We start from the raw sequence: 23,015 nt of genomic DNA, 5'->3' as shown, positions 1-23,015 counted from the left end.
AATTCGACTTAAGAACAAACCTACAGTCCCTATTGTGTTCGTAACCCGGGGACCGCCTGTACAGCTAGGGGAAGGGAGTTACACACAGACTGACCGTGTGGCTGGGATTCACATGCACAATACATCTGTTGTTTTGGGGAGGAAAAGCTGGAGTTCTTCTTTAGGTTGCTGACACCTGGATTCATTATCCAACTTCTAAAAATGACATATTATCTACCTAATATATGCAATTTATATAAATAGCATCAATAGATCAACTAGCTATTAAAGAACATTTCATAGAAAATTTTTAATATTCTCAGGTGCAGTTTATCTACCATATGTAGATACAATTACCTGCCTTTCAAAAGCCATTAGCACATCATGATTTAGATGAAAAATTCAAAAACTGCCTATTAATGTAACAATCAATGAGAACTTATAGTTGCTGTGATTTTTTTTTTCTTGTAATTTCAACAATTTTTTGAGGAATATAAATTAAAAAGAACATTTTGCTTTTTCTCTGTAAAGAGAACCGAACACTTTTGCATGTTTATCATGCTAGGAAACGACAGCAATAAATGCTATTGAATAAACATTTCCAAACAGTTATTCTTGATCATTAGATAATCCCTACATCACCAGATTATCACTAGCAATGCCGTTATCTGTTACATCATTAGTAACGGTTGGGCGGGCAATGAATGGTTGGTTTTATGGACATCTACTAACAAAAGAACAAGTTTGCCTAACAGAAGATTTACAGTATCTGACCTAAATTTTCATTAGGTATAACCATTTGTTTTCATGACATTGGGATTTATGAGAGCTGGAGCAAGAGTACTACTCCCCTGATTGGCCACACTGGGCAATACAGTAGATTTATTGTTGCACCTCAGAGTATATAAAGCCAAAACTTTGTGTTACTTTTGGACAGAGTAAGAAAGTACTAAATCTTGTTTGCTTTTGCCAACTTTGTCCCATTGTGCAGACCCCCCTTTACTGTGTTTCAGAATTTTTTAAGGAAGTGAGAGGAATGGGCGGATCCCCCTTCACTGTGTTTCTAAAATAAGATCGGAAGAGCAATCCGTACCTGCAACAAGTATCACCTTTGAAAGGCCTTCCCTCTAACGCCTGTTCCAGTGACAAAACTCAAAATTTTTCCAACAGTCACTAGGGAAAATTGGGTCATTCCCCCCAGCAGATACAAAAACAGCAGTAAAATCTGACAGGGCTGTTAAATCTTCCATACACTATACAAAACCTAAAACAGTCATGGCTTTAGATACGTTTTAAATGTTTCTCAGCTCCAGTCCACAGAGAACACTATTAGGTCATGTTTTGAGGCTTTCTTTATGGAAACCACTGGCTTAATTGTGGTTATAAATAATTACACTTACTCATATATTAGGGAAGCTGTCAAAACTTGACCTGTTTTTCATACCCGAGGAGAAGAGTTGTGAAATTCTGCTACAGAACAAGTCATTTTCTACCCCATTTAACTGGCACACAGTGTCAGTAGAAATTCCCCTCTTTTCCTTTCCAGTGCGTGTAGAAAATTCTGTGTCCTTTCTTCTCTCTCTGTTCTGCACTGTTGCAGCAGTCTCTGATAAGCCGTTGTCTTCTCCTCTTCATCACAATGGTCTACACCCCACAGTTTCTTATGTACCCAGTCCAGGTCATTTTCTTTCTGAAGCCTAGCTAGTTCCTTGCTGTACAGGTCTCTGGCTTTCTGCAAGAAGATAATATGATCAAAAATTAGACACTGTGGTCCAAATAAACAAACAGTGCCGCAACAGGTATAAAAAAATAAAAATAAACTATAGTTTTCACATTAAAAATAAGATTTCAAATGTGTTTACCTGGATGGCATTGTGATTGTACTGATATCTTAAGATAGCCTCACAAAGGTTCCAAAAAGTGTACTCAGGCCACAGGACTGGCTGGAACACCAAACAGGCATGTGATGTCTGTAGAAGATTGAAGATATTGAAGAAAGATATAAAAAATACAGCCACAAAAACAACAATGTGTGCAATAGTTATATGTATTAAAAATACATTTCAAAATAATTGAATTCTACTTTGGTATAAAACCTATCCAATAAAATCAAATGTGTTTATAAATTTAGACCAAAACGTATTCTGCTACATGTCTTTTGTTAAATCCCAATAAGTGTATATTCACTGGTTATTGTGAAAGTTATGGCATGTTCAAACTATGGTATATATACTGAAATTTACGCAGCTCTGACTTTCTGACTGCCTATCACATTTCTTGAGGTGCTAAAATGCCAAAACAGTACAAACAACCCCCAAATGACCTTTTTGGAAAGTAGACACCCCATGGTATTTGCTGAGAGGCATGTTAAGTTCATGGAAGATTTTCTTTTTACACAATATTGTACCTTAAATGAGATATCTCTCACACATCATGGGTATACATGGAATTACACCCCAAAATACATTCTGCTACTTTTCCCCGAGTATGGGGATACCACGAGAGACTTTTTGGCAGCCTAACAACGTACAGGGACCCAAAATCCAATGATTTATTTATTTATTTCAGGTACTTGTATAGCGCTGTCAATTTACGCAGTGCTTTACATATACATTGCACATTCACATCAGTCCCTGCCCTCAAGGAGCGTACAATCTAAGGTATCACCTTCAGGCTTTCAAGGGGAGTTATTTGCGCATTTAACCACTTGCCGACCGCCGCACGACTATTTACTGCGGCGGTCAGCCCCTCACAGGCAAAGTGATGTAGTACTAAGTCGCTTGCCTGTGAGGCTCTAGGGAGCGAGCGTGCGCGGCTGGAGGCACGCTCCCGCTCGCTCACGGACCCCCCCCCCCCAACGCGTGTGACCGGCGGACCCGATGTCCGCCGATCACTCGCGATCGTCAGTTACACTGGGAGAAAGGCAGGCGGCTAATGTAAACAAAGCCGCCTGTCTTTCTCCCCTGTGTAACAGCACAGATCATACAGTCCTGCTATGTAGGACCGTAGATCTCTGTTGTTACATCACAAGCCACATCTAATCACAGTTAGAAGCACGCCCCTAGGGACACACTTAACCCCTCCCTCTCCAATAAAGTTAACCCCTTCCCTGCCAGTGTCATTTTTACAGTAACAGTGCATATGTATAGCACTGATTACTGTAGTAATGTCACTGGTACCCCCAAAAGTGTCAAAAATGTCAGTCAAGGTTCTGATCTGTCCGCCACAATGTCGCAGTCCCGCAAAAAAAAAAAAAACAAAAAAAAAAAAACAAAAATCGCAGATCGCCGCCATTACTCGTTAAAAAAATAAATAAATAAAAATGACAAAAATCTTTCCCTTAGTTAGTAAACGCAATAACTTTTGCGCAAACCAATCAAAATATGCTTTTTGCGATTTTTTTTTTTACCAAACATATGTAGCAGAAAACAAATTGGCCTAAAATGTTAAAAAAATTTTGATTTTTACATTTTTTGGGGGGGAATTTCATATAAAAAAAAATGTGAAAAATATTGTTATTTTTGCAAAATTGTCCCAATTTTTTGTTTATAGCGCATGATCAAAAAATTGCACAGGTGATCAAATACCACCAAAAGAAAGCTAAGGTTTGTGGGAAAAAAAAAGGACGTCAATTTCATTTGGGTAGCGTCGCACGACCGCGCAATTGTCCGTTAAAATCACGCAGTGCCGAATCGCAAAATAGGCCCTGGTCAGGAAGGGGGAAAAATCTTCCGGGGCTTAAGTGGTTAAGTGACACAAAATTGTCAATTTAATTAGATATATCTCACATATGCAATGGGCATATGTGGAATTACACCCCAAAACATATTCTGCTATTTCTCTACATATGGGGATACCACATGTGGGAAACTTTTTGGGAGCCTAGCTACATACAGGGGCCCAAAATTCACTGACCTCCTTTGGGCCTTCAAGGGCGATCATTTTTCTGACTACCTATGACATTTTTGGAGGCCCTAAAATGCCAGGACAGTATAAACACCAACCAAATGACCCTTTTTGTAAAGTAGATAGCCCAAGGTATTTGCTGAGAGGTACATAGAGGATTTTATTTTTTGCCAACGTATATTTACTGCGGGGCAGCGTTTTTTTTTTTTTTTTTACACAAAGTGGTCACTTTAACCTCTTGCCGACCTCCCCACGTATATTTACTGCGGGGCAGCTGCTCCTGTGCGTAGAATCATGTTCTGCACTTCTGGGTCTAGGGCGCACATACGCGCCACTGGTGACCTGCTCCTGCTGTGATTGAACACAGTGGGAGTCAATCAGCGGGTCCAGCAGATGTGATGTCTGCCAGGACCTGCTGATCATTCGAGCAACAGGCAGAACGGCGATCTGCCTATGTAAACAAGGCAGATCACCGTTCTGTGACAAGGGAAGGCAGTGATCTCTGCCTTCCCACAGTACAAGCACCCCCACACAGTTAGCAAGCACTCCCTAGAAACACATTTAACCCTTTGATAGCCCTGATGTTAACCCCTTCCCATCCAGTGTCATAAGTACAGTGACAGTGCATATTTTTAGCACTGATCACTGTATTACTGTCACTGGCTCCAAAAAAAAAGTGTCAGTGTCTGAGTTATCCACCGCAATATCGAAGTCCCTCTATCACCGCCATTACTAGTAACAAAAAACGAATACAAAATCCATAAATGTATCCCATTATTTGTAGACACTATAACTTTTGCATAAACCAATCAATATAAGCTTATTGGGATTTTTTTTTTTTTAAATATGTCGCAGAATACATATTGGCCTACATTAATAAAGAAAATGGGATTTTTGACTTACCGTAAAATCAATTTCTCTGATGTTTATTGACGGACACAGTTTCTGATCTTCGTAACCATTGGGTTATACTGCCCCTACAGAAGTAGGACACTAGGCAGAAAAAGAATCTGGCTATGCCTATGGGCAGTCCTAGGGGATATATTCTCTCTCCATGCTATAGGTACTCAGTTTAGTTACAAACAGTGTCAGAAGAATTACAACTCCACAGGGGGGTGGGTGCTGTGTCCGTCAATGAACATCAGAGAAATGGATTTTACGGTAAATCAAAAATCCCATTTTCGCTTTTGTTCATTGATGGACACTGCTCCTGATCTTCATAACCATTGGGATGTCCCAAAGCAGTGTTAAACATGAGGGGTGGGAACAGCAAAAAATTCCCAAGGCTAAACAGTAGCCAACCAGGCAACAGGAGCTCAAGGAAAACAACTGAAGCCCACGTGGAAAAAAAAAAAACAATACACCCTCAAAGGATCAGGTCCTCTAAACAGCAGCCTGCAAAACCTTGAGGCCAAAAGAAGCATCTGCAGATGCCAACACATCCAGTTTATAGAACTTTGTGGAAGTGTGCACTGACGGCCATGTGGCCGCCTTGCAAACCTGCGTCACTGACGCCTGATGACGGAAGGCCCAGGAGGCACTAAGTGCCCGAGTAGAGTGCGCCTTCTTGACAGGGAAAGGAGGAACCTGACCCCTGATGGAATAGGCCTGAATCACCCTCTGTCTGATCCATCTGTAAATAATTGCAAAGGAAGCGCACAACCCTTTCCGAGGCCCATCCGTAAGCACTTCCTTAAAGACTCTGTAGCTGCCAGGTACACCCTAATTACCCGAACCCCATCCAAGGCATGCAAAGTAATTCCCTTAGAATGTTTTAGCCTGGGACAAAGGGAAGGCTACACAATGTCCTCATTCAAATAGAAATCAGAGACAACCTTTGGGAGGAATGACAGACAGGGGGGAAGAACCACCTTATCTCTGAATAACCAAGTAAGGTGAACGACAGTATAATGCCGCTAGTTCCAACACCCTACGCGCAGAGGTGATAGCCACCAAAAAATCCACCTTCTGAGACAGCATAAGCAAGGGAATCTCCCAAGGGTTCTCAAAGGAAGGCTTCTATAGGACCAAAAGCACCAAATTGAGGTCCCAAGGCGGCAATGGAGGAAGCAAATGTCAGACCCCTGAAGAAAGGTACGCACCAGGGAGTGAGTGAGTGGCCAAGGGTCATTGGAAGAAGACCGCCAAAGCCGACACTTGGTTCTTGATGGTACTCAAGGCCAATTTCTGTTCGACCCCCTCCCCCATTGAAGGAAGGTCAAGATCCGAGCCACCGAGAAGGAGCGAGGATGAAACTCAAGAGACTCACACCACGCAATGTACGACTTTCACGTACGATGGTAGATTTTCCTAGAAGTAGATTTCCTAGCTTTTAACAGCGTTGGAATCACTGACTCGGATAAACCTGTATCCATCAGCACCTGGCGTTCAACAGCCAAGCCATCAAAGCCAGCGATTGTAAAGCAGGATGGAGGATTGGTCCTTGGGAAAGAAGATCCTCCCTGAGAGTAGGCTTTCAAGGAACGTCGGCAACCAGCCACACCAGATCGGTGTACCAAGCCCGGCAAGGCCAATCCAGAGCCACTAAGATAACCATAATCCCTTCTGCCTCGATCCTGCGTAGAAGTCTTGGTAGAAGCTTGAGGGGAGAGACAATAATGAAACCTCTCCAGAGGAAGGGACCACTCCCCTTGGTCCAACGCTTGCCGACCGAGGTAATCCGCCTGCCAGTTTTTCACCCTGGGAATGTGTACTGCGGAGAGGGCTGGAACAAATCCTTCTGCCCACCTTAGAATGAAGGCTACCTCCAGAACTGCCAGGACACTTGTTGCTTTTTACTCAATGTGGTGCTTTACTTCAATGCATGTACTTTGTGCTCTATTTAACGGCAATGTTTAAGGTCTTCGCCCCTGTGTCTGTGTCTACCTTGCCTGCCACCTGGGTCCGGCCACCAGGCCTGTTTTCCCCTGTTGTTTTCACTGTCAGGCTGACCCCCTCTTGTCTCAGATTAGTATAATTTAATGGAACGTTCAGGGCATTAACTCGGCAGTGAAACATTCCCAGGTGTTTAAATTCCTTCAAAAACATAGTCCACATGTATGCATTTTACAAGGGACTCATCTACAAGGCTCCAGGGTTAAAGGTCTTCAACGGCCATGGGTAAGGAAACACTATCATGCAACCTATTCTAGCTAAGCCCGGAGTGTCAGTGTTTTGGTGCGAAGGTTGTTCCAACTAATGGAATTGTGTACAGATCCAGGCGGCAGGTATGTCATATTGCATGCATCTATTTATGACAGGCCCATGGTCATTGCTGGTATATATTTGCCTCCCCCTGCAATTTCTTCATTGAATGATGCTATGCAAAAAGTGTTGCAGTATGATACATCAGCGGCATTTTTGTTGGGTGACTTTAACCTGGTCCCATGCCCAGACATGGATAGATTGAGGGGGACGGGTGGTGGGGCATCCAGGCTTGCACAGTGGGCCGACACATTCGCCCTGGTGGATGTTTGGAGACACATGCATCCGGGTGTATATAGAATATACTTGCCACTCCTCCACCTATAAGACTTTGTCTAGAATTGACCTGGCTTTGGTGTCCCCTGCTGCGCTCCGCTGGGTCACAGATGTATGCATACTCCCAGGGGGTAATTCGGATCAAAGGGTGCTGGGAGGAATAATTTAAGAACCCTGGAGAGGTTCCATATAGGAGTTCTGCTGATCTTCATAGGTGTGACTTTTCTTAATGAGAGAAGGAATCTTCTTATGAGTGTGTCTTCTGCCAGCCTAATATCTAGGTAGGAAGATAGGGCTGCCACTTGAACCTTCAAAGTCTTATGGAAAATGCCCTTGTCCGCTCCTTCCTGTAAAAAATCTAAGATTGCCAGAATAGCCCCCTTGCTGGGGTCTCCTTTGTTCACATACCAGAAGACAAACTTTTCCTTCACCTTTTCGTAGATGGCTCTAGTCACAGGTTTTCTGCTGGCTAAGATGGTGTCAATCACCCTGTTAGACAAACCTTTGTTCTGTAACCTCACCCTTCCAGGAACCAGACCGAGAGCTTCATGACCTTGCAGTTTGGGTGGTTGACTGGCCCCTGCGACAGGAGGTTCAGCATGTCTGGAAGTGTTAGATGAGGCTGAATGCTGAGATTTATCAAATGACTGAACCATGGTCTCTGAGGCCAATGGGGTGCAATAAGTATCACTGTATCCTTTTCTTCCTTGACCTTTTCGTACCAACCTTGCTATTAGGGCAGTAGAGGGGAATGCATAACCTAGATGGGGAACCCAGCTTTGGGTAAACGCATGCACTCCGATGTTCCCAAACAAGATGCTTCTGTCTGATCTGTAACCATCATGGTGACTGCACATACGATGCGAGTCACGGAGCCAGGGATGGCTTAACAGCCCGGTTGATGCAATAAGCATATGTGACAGCTAGCAATCCAGGCATTCCAGGAATGTAACCCCTTAAGAGACCTAAATCGATAGAATTTGTTCCGCCTAGGTCCCTTCTGCCCTTGCGCGACCAAAAAGTTGTGCGATTTTGACTGGACTGAAGCAAAGCCTGTGTAATCTTGAGGTCTATAGACCTCCATATGCACCAAGGTTGGGCCAAAGCAGTGCAGGGACTGACCCGAAGCCGCACAGACACGAACGGTACTCATTGAAAATCGAGTTCCACTTGTCCTGCGATTTGCAGTCCCAAGTCACAGGACAAGTCACAAAAGAGTGAAAAGGGCCTTATGGTTCACTTCTCATGCCATATACAAAGATACATATTGACTATATTTGAATATAGTGCCATAACCAACCCCACCCAGGTATAAGGTCCGAGTGATAGCAAATAATGATAGGCTAAAAAACCCATAATACACTGCACATAAAATGTGCTTCAGATTATCTTGTGAATGACCTGGCTGCCTCTGTGCCCTGGCCCAGGATATACTATTGTATAGAATATAGACACTATGATATAATGTAGTGGCTCCACATCTTTAGCGTAGGCACACCCACTTATATAGTGCCATAACCTGAAGACCATCTCTACTGAAGGGATGTCTGCATAAACACAATAGCTTTTGAGGAGCTAAGTGATATAACGTATACCTCTGAAGCTAGAGGACCGGAATCATGTCCTATAAGCCAGTGGTCCTCAACCCTGGTCCTCAGGGCCCACTAACAGGCCAGGTTTGCAAAATAACTGAAATACATCCCAGGTGATATAATTTGCTGCTAAGTGATTGCAGTATTCTAGTCTGCATCTCCCCAAGGTAATACTTAAAATCTGGCCTGTTAGTGGGCCCTGAGGACCGGAGTTGAGGACCACTGCTATAAGCTACCAGTGTCAGGCCCAGGGAAAGTGTCTGGTAATGCCTGAATGTGTGGTATATGACTGTCTGCTGGATGAAGCCTCAGGAGCTAGGTCTCCTGGGCAATCTATAAACATGGACAGATACAACCCAGTCAGGCTCCTGCCCAGAGGCCTGATTCCCAAACCAGGTACACACACACAAACAAACGTTGTCTATGTATAAAGACAACCATATTGCCAACTGCATATAGTCGAGTTAAAGCAGTATGCAGATACTACCATTAGTAGTATCAAAATAAAAAACAGAGTCACAGATAATTGGCAAAAGCCTTGATCTGCGACAAGGAGAACTTTGGTACTGGACATCTAATTGCAAATGTTCAATAGTCTGCTTCATGTCCATATTAATGTTCAAACAATATCATAAATGTAGACAAAATAACATATTAAGACATCGTATACTGCAGAACCATCAGTAGTTTTGGCAGCCAAGACTCTTGGGCCCTCCATGTGTAATTACCATCTGAATATATTCCAAGGAATGCAGTAGAAACAACTGAACCCCCATGTCATTATATAAAACACATAAGGATAAAGCGTTCTGTATAGTGCACCATCATACAGAAACTTTTGGAAAAAACCTGCTTCTAAAAGAAGGCGGTTAGAAACACAGCATATATGGAGCAATCGTTTAAGAAAAGCACAGTCACAGATGCAAATTTCACATGAAACTTTAATGTACGAAACTAAGGAAATCTAGTTGAATTACAGCCACCAGAGATCCTGACCCAATATATCCACTTAATGCAGTCTTTGGTAGATCCAAAGGAAAAATTGCACAAGATAGGTGGAAATGCATGGTCAGCTTTAACCTGGTCAGGCCTGGTAGTAAATTAAAGCTGCCGACATCCTGAGCCTGAAAATGTGGCCAGAGCAGTCAGAAGTGCACCACCTGCCTGTGATAACGAGCAGTCATTAGGCACAGGTTTGTCTATGCAGCCCTTGCATAAAGGACTATACAAGATTCAGTCAATTATATGTTGCAGGATCCACACCAAAATCAAGCACAAAGACCTGATTGCACCCAGACTGAAGGGAGAGGAAGGTGTCTGACTTCTTTTACAGAGGAGACTAATCCTTTTAGGACTCCCAGGGATTATTTTGCCACAGGTTTGCTTATGCACTTTGGCCAAAGATTTTTGGCCTAGCTGGCTGCCATTTGCCCTCATAGGAAGCACGTGCTTAGGGAGGGAATGCGTGCTGCTGGTCCCCTGTGACTCTTTAGCCACCATATTGTTGGTGCATTTTTGGCATAGGGGCTTTTTCCCCATTCTGGAGGAAACCTGTGACCGCAAGAGGCGCATGCCTTGCTGCTGGTCTTTGGCTTTTTCTCTTCTGTGGTCTTTATAAGTAAACACATAGGACCCGATTAGACAGGCAGTTGTCATCCACCACAGTGCAAAATTGTTTGTGGTGAGGTAAAGACAGAGGGAACTCCATAGTGCTCTGGCTTACTTTGGAGCTGTCCTGACCGGCAGGACTGCAGGGCAGGGTAGCAAAGCATTCGGCATGGGTAGTCTCAGAAAATAAACCCCTGCATTGGGACCTTATACTGCTTCCTGGTTAGCTCCAGCCCCGCCTCCAGCTGCCCCCATGCAGGTTGGTGGACACACCTACACTGTCGCCTTCTGGTATCTTGTGGTCAGCCTCTCCTCACTGGCTCCAGGTTTGGTGTAAGGGGGATGCCTCTGGCAACTTCACAGCTGGGGGGATGGTTGCATACCCCTCAGTAGGGGTGAAACCTTAAGCGGGGGCTAGCTTGCCCCAATGTACTGCCCCTGACCCGCACTACCCAAGGCTCGCTAAGCTGGATGGGAGGCTGGCCAGGGAGCCTCCTGCAACTTAGCATGGAGACTGGAAAATAACAAACAGGTGCAGCTCCTGTGGATCCGGAGGAAACGCAAGCAAGCTGAGGCAGAAGGTATGACTGAAGTTTTTATAATGGTGGACTAATGTGTTTCCTATTTCAGGTGGGAAGAAACCTCTCTCTCAGGTGCTGCCCTAGAAGACGATTAGAGAAATATTGTTAAATTACAAGCCTGCTAGTAAAATGTACAATGGACCCATCAATGCAGATGTTTCATTGGGGCATATACATATCAGCAAATTTCTGGGACAGGTCATTTATAAGAGGCCGAATATTGTGGAGCTAATTATAGTCAGAGTCACCCCGGGGAGGAAAGAGGGTATTATCACTGAAAGGCATAAAACGCATTATTTTCTCATACATTCCATTGCAGCAGTGAACACAGGCATATGGTGAATCAGGTCTGTGGATCAATATTACTTCAGATATTTCTTTGTTGTTGTTAGGCCCAAAAAAGTTTGACAGAGAACAGTGATAGGTTTCCACTTGAATTGCCTGGAAAGAGTTGAACTTCGGTTGGTGGCGATGTACTGTTGGGCATAAAGATAACTTTGGTCTAACAATCAGATTATAGAAATCTTCGGTGAAAAACATCTAAAAAAAGTAAAGGGGTGTTGATAAACGGGCTGTTTCCACCTATACCTCGGGCTGGGCTTTGAATGGGGGAATAACGGGTGCTGCTGAATCTAGGGACAGCCAATCAGGATTTGCAAGCACTTCTGAAAGGCTACTGTTGGCTCTACAGGGCTGTGCTAGAACTTTTCATGTCTGTGGTTGCATTACACTACAAGTTCTAGCCATTTTACCAGCTTGTACTGCACTTCTGGTGCTCGCCACTTTACCATGAAATACTGCAGTGCTGGTATCTAAAAGGCCAGGATGTACTACGCTGCTGGTGCTTGCCAGATTACCAAAAGGTAGTGCAGCGCTTGTACTTGTGCCCTGCTGCAAATGAGCATAATTATGTGTTTCTAGCACTTCAGCAAAATGGGGTTCGGTACTCGTGATTTTAGCAGGGGCCTCTTTACCATTAACTGAGCTAGCTGTCAGGGTGCCGCTGCTTTCTACAGGTTCATATTCTGAGCCTTACATTTTCCCATTAGCTCTCATCGGTCGTGCTCAGAATTTTGTAGGCCTCCTCACTAGTGTACATTTTTTGGGACATTTCGGGCACTACATTTACTGGTACCTAGTGGCGACTATGGGAAAAAAGATCTCCTGGCTAGCAATTAGGGACTGCTTGTGCACTATCAATAAAATTATTGCTAGTGCTAGCAGAGATCGGGCCTTGTTAACACTGCGGTTTTGTGAAGAATGTATCAGAGGTGGCAGTGACCAGAAAAATTATACTGACATTGCACTTGTTGGGGGAAGAGGGGGCTAAAAACAAATGCTGACAGTAAGCGGGGCGGATCCTGTTAACACTGCATTTTTGGGGACACTATACTATTGGGGACAGTAGTATAGTTTTGATCATGATCAAGGATACAGATCCATACAGACACTATACTAGTAATGATGGTGATCATCAACTTATAGTGTGACTGCACTAATATGGGAAGTAATCTAGCGCTGACACTGGCTGGAAGGGATGCTAACTGACTCTGATGTTACTAGTGTCACTAATACAGTGATCAATACTGTACACTGACACTGGCTGGGTGGCAGGGCAATTAAAATGTTAAATGGAGGGCAATCAAAGGGTTAAATGTGCCCTAAATAAACAGGTGTATTCAAGTGTGAACGTGCTGTTTCTACTCACACAGGCCTGGCTTCCTTCTCTTCCGGAACCAAAAAGGGCTCTGGAAAAGAAGAACTGGCCAGATCCTGTGTCTGTGTTCACTAACAAGACATTGCGTGCTGTGACTGGCTACATCTGATCAGCAGGTTCATAGGCAAAATCTGTGGCTGAAATCTGCTGACAAACTAGTGCTGTAGCCAATCACAGAATGGGTCAGCATGTGCCCCCCCTCCCCCCAAAACCAGGAAGTACCCTGCGATGTACGGGTAAATCATGGTGCCTGGCTGTGCCACCCGGTTGCAGTACATCTACTGTGAGCGGGTCGGCAAGAGGTTAAAAAATATACAGGATTAACAGAGCTAATCTTGAAGAAACTCTATGAAAAATATATTAAGAATGGTCGAAGGAAACAGACCTGCCATAATAGAAAATCACTGAGACGAACTTCACCAGATGTGCGTATAAGGAGATCAGGATCTGGAGAATGTGAGGTGTACAGACAATGGTCCAGAAGATTTTCAGTAACATCACTGAAAAGCATTAAAAAGAAGAATATAAACTTCATTTTTGCATGCGTCTACCAGTTTTTGTCCATCCTAGAATATGTTACATTTGTTACCACATCGAGCTTTCACTAGGAATACTATGCTGTTTGAGTGCTAAATTTGCTCACACCAGGCAAAGCAGCAGGTTCACATGAAAGTCAGCCCCTACAGCATGTTTTTCCTTTGCTCCCAGGTTTAAAGAGTAACATCCCCAGTGCTTTCTGGTATAGGGATTACGTGATTGTGCTTCTTGATGACTGGATTAGTGTTGTCACATGGGAGTGGAAAAGACTCTTCAGCTTTGTGTTAGCACTGACTAGGATAGATTCTGAGCTTACACAGTGCTCCTTCTCTATGTTCCTGATAGTGGGGAAGCAAGGGGAAGGTAATCATCAGCTGAGGGGGTTTTAACCCTTTCGCTGACAGGCTCCCAGTTCTCCATCTCCTGCTGTTGTTGACAGCTAAAATTTGCCCCCCCCCCCCATGTCTCCTCTTCCTGTCGCTTCACCATCGCAGTACCAATTTCAACCCCCCCCCCCCCGCAACTGCAATCCCCCATTGCTAGCCTGCAGCTGCCGGCTCCCCCCCCCCCGCACTAAACCCCCCTACCACCAATCCCCCATTACCTCTCACTGCAGTGCTGCTGGCCAGCTTTCCCTCCTCGCCCTCCTGCTAGCTGCAGCTGCTGCTAGAGATTGGTGTCAGGATGGCGAGAGGGGAGGTTGGTAAACATGTTACGTACGGTACCAATTGCTTGTGTTCTTTCATCACAAAAGCATAGTTAACAGTGTATAGCCTATACATACAGAGACTTTTATTCATTATGTCTTCAGTCCCTTTCTCTGTATCTCAAAGATGTCGGGGGGGGGGGGGGGGTCTGTTTAGAGCCCCGATATCTCACTAAAGCCCCTCCCCCAGAAAAAAAAAATGTACAAAATATTAAGAATAAAATTTTAAAAAATAAAAAAAAATAGTAAGGCCTCATTTAACACACATACTACAGCCTACACCTCTGCGAGGCCATGTTTACCCATACAGGGATGCACAGGTGCAGACCTCTGCAGGCAGTCCCACTGATGTAATTTGGGAAGTAGCAGCTGCACAATCACAGCCGTTGCCCCCAATCTGACATCCATGTGGGTCCAGGTGCATGTGCCTGAGCGCACAATTACTGCGTTCGAGGCCGTGCACCCACATAGATGTAGGATTGTGAGCAATGGCTGCTGTCTTGCAGCCTCTGCATCCTAATTGACATGAATGAGACTGCCTGCACAGGGCGGCACCCACGCACGCACCGGCTCCCCGCCCCCGCAGGTAAACACAACTTCTCCATGGGCATACACTTTAGTACACCCCATGTGAACAAGGCCTTAGTGGAAATTATGAAAATGATGTTGAGTTTGTGTGCATTTATGGTTTTTGTGTATTCTTTGTGAAAATATCAATTTGATAAACATTTGCGCAACTATTGCACTTTTTTTTTTTTATATAGGTCATGTGCTTTCAGAAAATATATGGTTTGGGGGTTCTTTTACAAACTCTGAAAGCTGTAAGTGAAAAATTATAACCTCCAGATTTTGAGTAAATCATTTTTATTAACAGTTTTGCGCACCTTCAGTTTTCACCATTTTACAAAAAGGCGCAATTTAAAATGTGAATATAAATAGGATATAAGTATTACATCCACTACTTGCGCACCCTAATTAAACTAAAACCGTTCCAAAAAATATATATTTATTTATACAAATAAAAAACAAAGCTGCTGGTTATAAAACCGAAGAGGTCTGAATAGATGTAAACTTCAAAAGAACCAGTCAGCCTTCCTAGGCTGATTGTTTTTTGACAAACCACGCTTAATTAATCAATCGAATAAAGTGCATTCCGTGTAAAAGTGCCAATAAATATACAGAATTGCACAAAAAATTCAATAATTGGGATAAATACATAAAATTAAAATGCATTCAGTGTAAAAGTGCCAAGTAATTATATTGTAAAACAATTACAATAAGTGCATAAAGTGCTATAAATTGCATAGAAAATGAATATATAGTGTCCTTGATCATCAATGTGGTTCAAACATTCAATATGATTTCAGATCACTCTTCAAAATCCTTCAAGGGATGTGCTAGGTAATTATGCTTGAATCCACCACCAGAGGTAAGTATGTATCTCACATAATACGATAGGGAGGCCCACAAACTAGGCACCTAATCTCCACCGGGACCACAAGGATAAGCCACATCAGAGGTAGGTATGTATCTCACATAGGAAGACCCTCTAACTAGGCACATCATCTCCACCAGGACCACCACGATAGGCCACATCAAAGGGGACAAGAAAAGAAGGCCTCCATGGTGTAATATATTGTTTAATTAAAATGCAAAATATTAATTTATTTGTAGGGGCTTAGCTGGTGGGGGTTTGGATTCCTATTGAATTGATTTCCAGCAAGGATTGAATAGCCTCTCTCGGCGGTTTGTATAAATAAGTGGATCTGACGTGTCCTATCACATGGCCCTATGATCGTCAGACGCCTCTGAGGAAATGCGTAGGGTTAGGGGGTAGCGTCATACGTAATTTCCGTCGGTTGGCATGCAATCGCCATCACTGCTTTTCGTACAGAGCTTTTATCCACTTGCAATAGTGTAACTCTTTTTAACCTTTTGCATTTTAATTAAACAGAATATATTACACTATGGAAGCCTTCTTTCTTGTCCCCCTTTGATGTGGCCTATCAAGGTGGTCCTGGTGGAACTTATGTGCCTAGTTTTAGGGTCTCCCTTCCTATGTGAGATACATACCTACCTCTGATGTGGCCTATTGTATTATGTGAGATACATACTTACCTCTGGTGAGTAGGTAATTCTTATCGGTGGTGGATTCAAGCACAATTACCGGTACCTAGCACATCCCTTGAAGGATTTTTGAAGAGTGATCTGAAAATCATATTGCACGTTTGAATAACATTGGTGATCAGGGACACTATATATTAACTTTCTATGCAATTTATAGCACTTTATGCACTTATTGTAGTTGTTTTACAACAATTACTTGGCACTTTTACACTGAATGCACTTTAATGTATTTATCGCAATTATTGAATTTTTTGTGCAATTCTGTATATTTATTGGCACTTTTACACAGAATGCACTTTATTATATTGATTAATTAAGCATGGTTTCTCAAAAAAAAAAAAAAGAAAATCGAACAGCCTGGGAAGGCTGACCAGTTCTTTTGAAGTTTACAGCAATTTAAAATGTACAATTATATGTTATTTATTTACTCAATACAGTTTGAGTTTTTATATTTAGTAGGAATTTAGAAGGAATTCTGTACATTTTGCCATATATGTATTAATAACGATTTTAGTTTATTTTGTGTAAAAAAATTGGATTTTTGACTTACCGTCAAATCCATTTCTCTGATGTTCATAGACGGACACAGCTCTTGATCTTCTTAACAATTGGGTTATAGTGCCCTCTACAAGAGTAGGACACTAGGCAGAAAAAAAGTCTGGCTACGCCTATGGGCAGTCCCAGGGGGTATACTCCCTCTCTCTGCTATAGGTACTCAGTTTTGTTACAAGCAGTGTCAGAAGAATTACAACTCCACAGAGGGGTGGGTGATTTGTCCGTCAATGAACATCAGAGAAATGGATTTTACAGTAGGTCAAAAATCCAGTTCGCTTTCATTCATTGACGGACACAGCTCCTGATCTTCTTAACCATTGGGAGGTCCCAAGGCAGTCTTAAACATGAGGGGTGGGAACACCAAAAAATTAATTCCTAAGGCTAACTATAGCCCACCAGGTAAACAGGAGCTCTACCAAAACAACTGGAGCTCACCTGAAAAAAAGAAATACGCCCTCAAAGAGGACCAGATCCTTTAAACAGCAGCCTTCAAAAGATGCCAACACATCCACTTTATAGAACTTTGTGAAAGTGTGCAAAGACGGCCAAAAGGCCACCTTGCAAGCCTGCGTCACTGACACTCGATGATGGAAAGCTCAGGAGGCACTTAACGCCCAAGTAGAATACACCTTGACAGGGAAAGGAGGAACCTGACCCTGGATGGAATAGACCTGAACCACCATCTGTGTGATCCATCTGGAAACACTCGCAGAGGAAACAGACAACCGTTTCCGAAGCCCATTTGTGAGCACAAATAGGGAGTCTGACTTCCTAAAAGACTCCGTAGCTGCCAGGTACACCTTAATTACCCGAACCACATCCAAGGCATGCAAAGAAATTTCCTTCTGATGTGTTGGCCTGGGACATAGAGAAGGCAACACGTCTTCATTCAAATGGAAAACAGACAACCTGAGGAAAAAACGACAGACAGGGGCAAAGGACCACCTAATCACTGTGAACCACCAGTAAGGTGAACGACAGGATAACAGCAGATTCTCCCTGAGAAGAACATTCCAAGGAACATCCACGACCAGCCGCACCAGATCGGCATACCAAGCCTGGCAAGGCCAGTCTGGGGCCACCAAGATGACCAGAATCCCTTCTGCCTCAATCCTGCATAGAAGTCTTGGCAGAAGCTTGAGAGGAGGGAAGGCGAAAATCAAACTATACAGAACCCACGGGGCCACAAGTGCATCTGTGGCCTCCGCCAGAAGATCCCATGACTGAGCCACAAACCTCTGCACCTTCTTGTTGAGCCGGGAAGCCAACAGATCCACTTCAGGGATGCCCCACCGGAGATATAGCTGATGAAACACCTCCGGGTGAAGGGGCCACTCCCCTTGGTCCAACGGCTGCCGAGGTAATCCGCTTGCCAGTTTTCCACCCCAGTAATGTGTACGGCAGAGAGGGCTGGAACAAACTGTTCTGCCCACCTTAGAATGCCGGCTAACCCCAGAGCAGCCAGGACCATCTTGTGCCCCCCCCTGGTGACTGACATAAGCCATGGCTGTGGCATTGTTCGATTGCAAATGCACTGGAAATCCCTGAAGACGATCCGTCCAATGTTCCAAGCACAGTCTGATCGCTCAGAGTTTCAAGACATTGATCAGTAGTCTGGACTCTTCTAGTGTCCAGATCCCATGAGCAGAATATTTGCAGAGGACGCCTTCCCAACCAGACAGGCTGACATCCGTGGTGACCACTGTCCAATACAAGGGGAGGAAGGATTTGCCCAACCGAAGCGCCGAATAATTAAGCCACAATATCAGGGAATCTTTTGTTCACCGGCTCAGCCGGGTCTGGTTGTCCAGAGACTGCGGATTCTTGTCCCATTTGGCCATTTGTTCAGAGGAAGGAGGACTCTGGCTAAGGATGATATCAGAGTCAGACCCAGATAGTCCAGCTTGTGGATGGAACCAGAGCAGACTTCTGGAAATTCAGAATTCAGCCAAACTTCCTCAACCGCATATAGGGATTTCCAGGTTTTCCACCAGAGCAGTAGGAGACTTTGGTAAAGACCCGAGAAGCAGAGGCGAGACCAAAAGGTAATGCCACAAACTGATAATGCTCCTCTCCCACGGCAAAGCGGAGGAAGTGCGGGAGACCGACACATATTGGAATGTAAGCGTCCTTGATGTCGATGAAGGCAAGAAAATCCCCCTTATGCAGGGAAGCCACCACCGTGCGAACAGACTCCAATTCTAAACGTATGCACCCGCACAAAGCAGTTCAGCGCCTTAAGGTCCAGAATTGGACGCACTTTGCTTTCCTTCCTGGGGACTGTAAACTGGTTTGAGTAAAACCCCTGAAAACATCCTAAGTTGGAACCGGGACCATCACCCGTAAAGAAAAGGTCTTGCAATGCCCTAAAAGGAACCAGAGGGTAAGAACGAAACTCGATCTTGTAGCTGGACCGAATTACCTTGTGGACCCACTTGTTCTTGTACCAGGGGAGTCCACGGGTCTGTGGACCAGCGAAGACGTCCCCACACCCCAGATACAGGTGAGGGCACACCTTCTTATTGAAGGGGCCTTGTCCGCGGGTCTGGAGAAGCCTTCACTTAACTTGCCAAACCAAATTCGCTTGGATCCTACGGAGAAGGCCCGGATGGGGTATGATCCCTTCTCAGTCGACCCTGAGGGACGAAACCACTTCCTCTGAGCCGAGAACTAGGGCTCACGTCTACAAAGAGGGTCCTTGGCCTTAGTAGCCTGTGGAAGAAAGGTACTCTTCCCACCTGTGAGACCTTTAATGGTGTCATCCAGGCTAGCACCAAACAAGCGATCTCCTTGAAAGGACAGATCAGTCAAAGCCTTTTTAGAAGTCAGGGTCTGCAGACCAGCATTTTTAGCCAAAAGACACGCTGAATGAACAGTGCCGAAACAGAGAGCCTCATCCAAAGAGGAATCACAGATAAACTGCAGCCCCTGGACCAGCTGGTCCGCCAGCTCAGCAAAGGCAGGGGGGAGCTACTCTCCCTCCGGGCCACGGCGTAAAAGCTTAGCCCACTCTGTCAGTCTACGACACCAAGGCAAAAGGTGAATATCGGCCTCAGTGCCGAACCAGCCAGGGTGTTCAAATTGTGGACGGACCACCGCCTTCCTGTCAGCCGGGTCCTTAAAGGCCTTCAACCGGAATCATGGTTGCCCTGTTTAATCTGGAAACTGGAGGGTCCATCACCGGTGGAACAGTCCAGGTCCTAAGAAGGGAATCCTCATAGGGGTATCGCCTAACAACTCGCTTAGGGATCCCAAGGGGACACTTTGGTCGTACCTCTTCAGTGACAATTCTGTCAAAATAGGAGCGGAAAGGGAACTCCTTTGCCGCTCTGGATGGCTTGTGAGTGCCAAAGGGAAGCAGCCGCGTCCTCCAAAGTATCTTAAAGTCTCAAGCACAGATACAATCAGCACGTCCACCAGCACCTTTTCGTGCGCGGTTGCAGAAGCGGAGGAATTATCCTTACTATCTGAGGATTCAGGGCACGTGGTAGCATGACCCAGCAGGGTGACCCACACCCACGGCGGCCGAATCAGATTTAGGATCTGAGGAGACAGATGAGGCATGGGAAGGCGGAGGGCGCTTTAATGCCAGCCTGTCGCCCAAAAACTACCTCCACCCGGGACACAAGGGACTCCAGGACCGCCCTCAGTGCATCGATGGATGGGACCCGGAGGGCCCCACAGCCCCAGAGAGGGGATCAGGTGGGGAGATGTGCTCCAAAGACTCCATGAGTCACCAGGGGGACCCCACAAAAAAGTGTAAAAACACTGCTGAGGGACCACCCCCATCGCTCTGGCAGCACTGCCCGGTTGCCAGTCACAGAGCACCAATCGATCCTCAGAAGAGAGGGAGAGAACCCCACCAGACTCACCACCCTGCAGAAACCAGGCACAGCAGCCACCAGGAGACTCTGCACTGCACGAGCGGCGTTCAGGAAATGAAAGGATTCAGGAGTCAGCACCAGGGGATGAGGAGGGGCTCCCACCGTTGAAATTGCCGCCCAAAGGGCTCCACTGTCATCGCCGCTGCTATGTTCAATGGCAAACCACCCCAAAATGGCCACCAGACTACACGAACCTGGCCATTGTGCATTTAAGCACACAGGCTACAGGAAAATGACAGCACCACGAGGCTTCCAGGGATCCAGAAGGGATCCCTAGGCTTCATAAGACGGGGGACCCTGGCAGGAGTGCCCACACCGGCACCTGCACAGCTGATCGTCCAGTCGCCGGCGGTGTACCCCCCCCATCGCCAGCATAGCGACCTGTCCCCACCCAAGGAGGTGGCCAGACCACCAACACAGCCCCAGCCTAAGTGGCGGGGGGTAGGATGGGGGGACAGATGAAGGGGGGAGTGAGGCGAACCCGGGGGTCTGACCATCCCAAGGAGGGCCCACGTTCACCCTAAAATCCTCCAGGGGGAGAGGGAGAACAGCTACTCGTCATACCAGGAACCAGGCAGGCACCGCTCCAGACAGAACCCCTCACCATCGGAATGGGGGGTCTGTCGGCCAGGAGGAACGCTGCGACTAGGGCTGAGACTCGGTCGTATGCGATCTCACGAGGCGTTTAACTCACAGGCCAGCCCCTGTCCAGTAGGGCTATGTCACGCCCGAAGTAGAGTGGAGCTGAGGTCTGTGCGGGCCCGCTGGCCAGACTGGGGTGACCACTGGATCTAGAGTATCCAGCCCGTCGCTCAGTCTGGGCCGCTGATTGTAGATCTCACAGGAAAAAAAACAGGCAATCTAAAAAGAAAAAATTGCCAGGACCAAAGATCCCAGCAAGGAACTAGGTCCTTAAAAAAACTGAGTACCTATAGCAGAGAGAGGGAGTATACCCCTGGGACTGCCAGGTGTAGCCAGACTTTTTTTCTGCCTAGTGTCCTACTCCTGTAGGGGGCAGAATAACCCAATGGGTAAGATGATCAGGAGGTGTGTCCGTCAATGAATGAAAGAGAAATATTGTTTAAATAAACATGTGCGTAAATATCACAGGGTCTAAAAAAATTCAGTAGCACTTTCCATTTATCCTACTGGTCCTATGCTTTTAAAAATGTATGGTTGGGGGGTTCTTTCACAAACTCTGACGAAAGCTGGCAGCAAAAGTGTTAAGTGTTAAGTTTCAATATGATTTGTCCTTTATATTTCCTCCTTCCTTTTACCTATGATATAGGAATTCCCTGAAAAAACAAAGATAAGAACCTATACTTCACTAGTAACAGTTGCAGATTAGCTACAATGGAAAATTACATAAAATATATATTTATTATCATAAATACAATATTTCCAGAACATCTAAAGATAAACATAGATATATGTGATTGAAAACCTTCTCCTTGACAGATACCTAGGGTTCAGTAGTCCTTCTTGGACCCCCCAAGCTGCCTCTCGGACTGCATTGCTGATCTCATCCCGGGATGTGTAAGCGAAGCAAACATTCAAAAAACACCTGAAGACCAAACAATAAATAAATTACATTTTGCTTAGGGGAAAGACAAATACAAAAGTATGTTAGCCCAGTCTGAGAATAAAATATATATAGAACATTACTTTATACAAACAAATATGAACTTTGTATGCAGCCATAGCAAATAAATATATATTTTGATAAAGGATAATCTTGGCTTTACAGCAATGAAGAAAGAGTACTAGGATTTTGTATATAGGCCGGGTAACTGAACATTTAGTAAACCAAGTCTTGGAATGATATGTAAACAAATTCAAATTAAAGTAGGATAAGAATTCACTGCTGTAATACTGACTGATACATTAAAAGTGAAGTATGGCTTTTTTGGCTACAGGTGTGCACTTACTTTTACTGTTCTCCTGTGACCCAGAATCAACAGACAGCAGACTAGAGCCCACTTTAGGCTGACATCATAGAGCCACTTCAGGCTCTGGAAGGATCCCCTCCCCACCATATTATTACTACAGGTACTTATATAGCACAGACAAAATTATGCTGCGCTTTACATATACACTATATTACCAAAAGTTTTGGGATGCACATGACCTTTAATGGCATCTCAGTCTTAGTCCGTAGGGTTCAATATTGAGTTGGCCCACCCTTTGCAGCTATAAAAACTTCAACTCTTCTGGGAAGGCTGTCCACTAGGTTTAGGAGTGTGTACAGCCTTCCCAGAAGAGTTGAAGCTGTTATAGCTGCAAAAGAGTGGGCCAATTCAATATTGAACCATACATACTAAGACTGAGATGGTTAAAGTTCAT

At 44.8% G+C, this 23,015-nt stretch overlaps 1 protein-coding gene across 2 annotated transcripts in view; it reads right to left on the bottom strand.

Annotated features, from left to right (window-relative positions):
* Positions 1 to 1,150: 1,150 nt before the first annotated feature.
* Positions 1,151 to 23,015, bottom strand: part of DHDDS (dehydrodolichyl diphosphate synthase subunit) — a 67,094-nt gene continuing 45,229 nt past the window's right edge. For both annotated transcript variants that reach the window (XM_082244689.1, XM_082244690.1), the window contains exons 6-9: positions 22,135 to 22,236; positions 13,249 to 13,363; positions 1,842 to 1,949; positions 1,151 to 1,711 (exon numbers count right to left, since the gene is read on the bottom strand). In XM_082244689.1, the coding sequence (XP_082100815.1) occupies positions 1,478 to 1,711; positions 1,842 to 1,949; positions 13,249 to 13,363; positions 22,135 to 22,236 (559 nt within the window). In that variant the 3' untranslated portion in view covers positions 1,151 to 1,477. The remainder of the gene's footprint in view (positions 1,712 to 1,841; positions 1,950 to 13,248; positions 13,364 to 22,134; positions 22,237 to 23,015) is intronic.

Source organism: Pelophylax lessonae (assembly GCF_965119305.1).
Source record: "Pelophylax lessonae genome assembly, chromosome: 2".
NCBI lineage: Eukaryota > Metazoa > Chordata > Amphibia > Anura > Ranidae > Pelophylax > Pelophylax lessonae.
The sequence above is the reverse complement of the archived record's forward strand: the minus strand, read 5'-3'. Positions and strand labels throughout refer to the sequence as shown.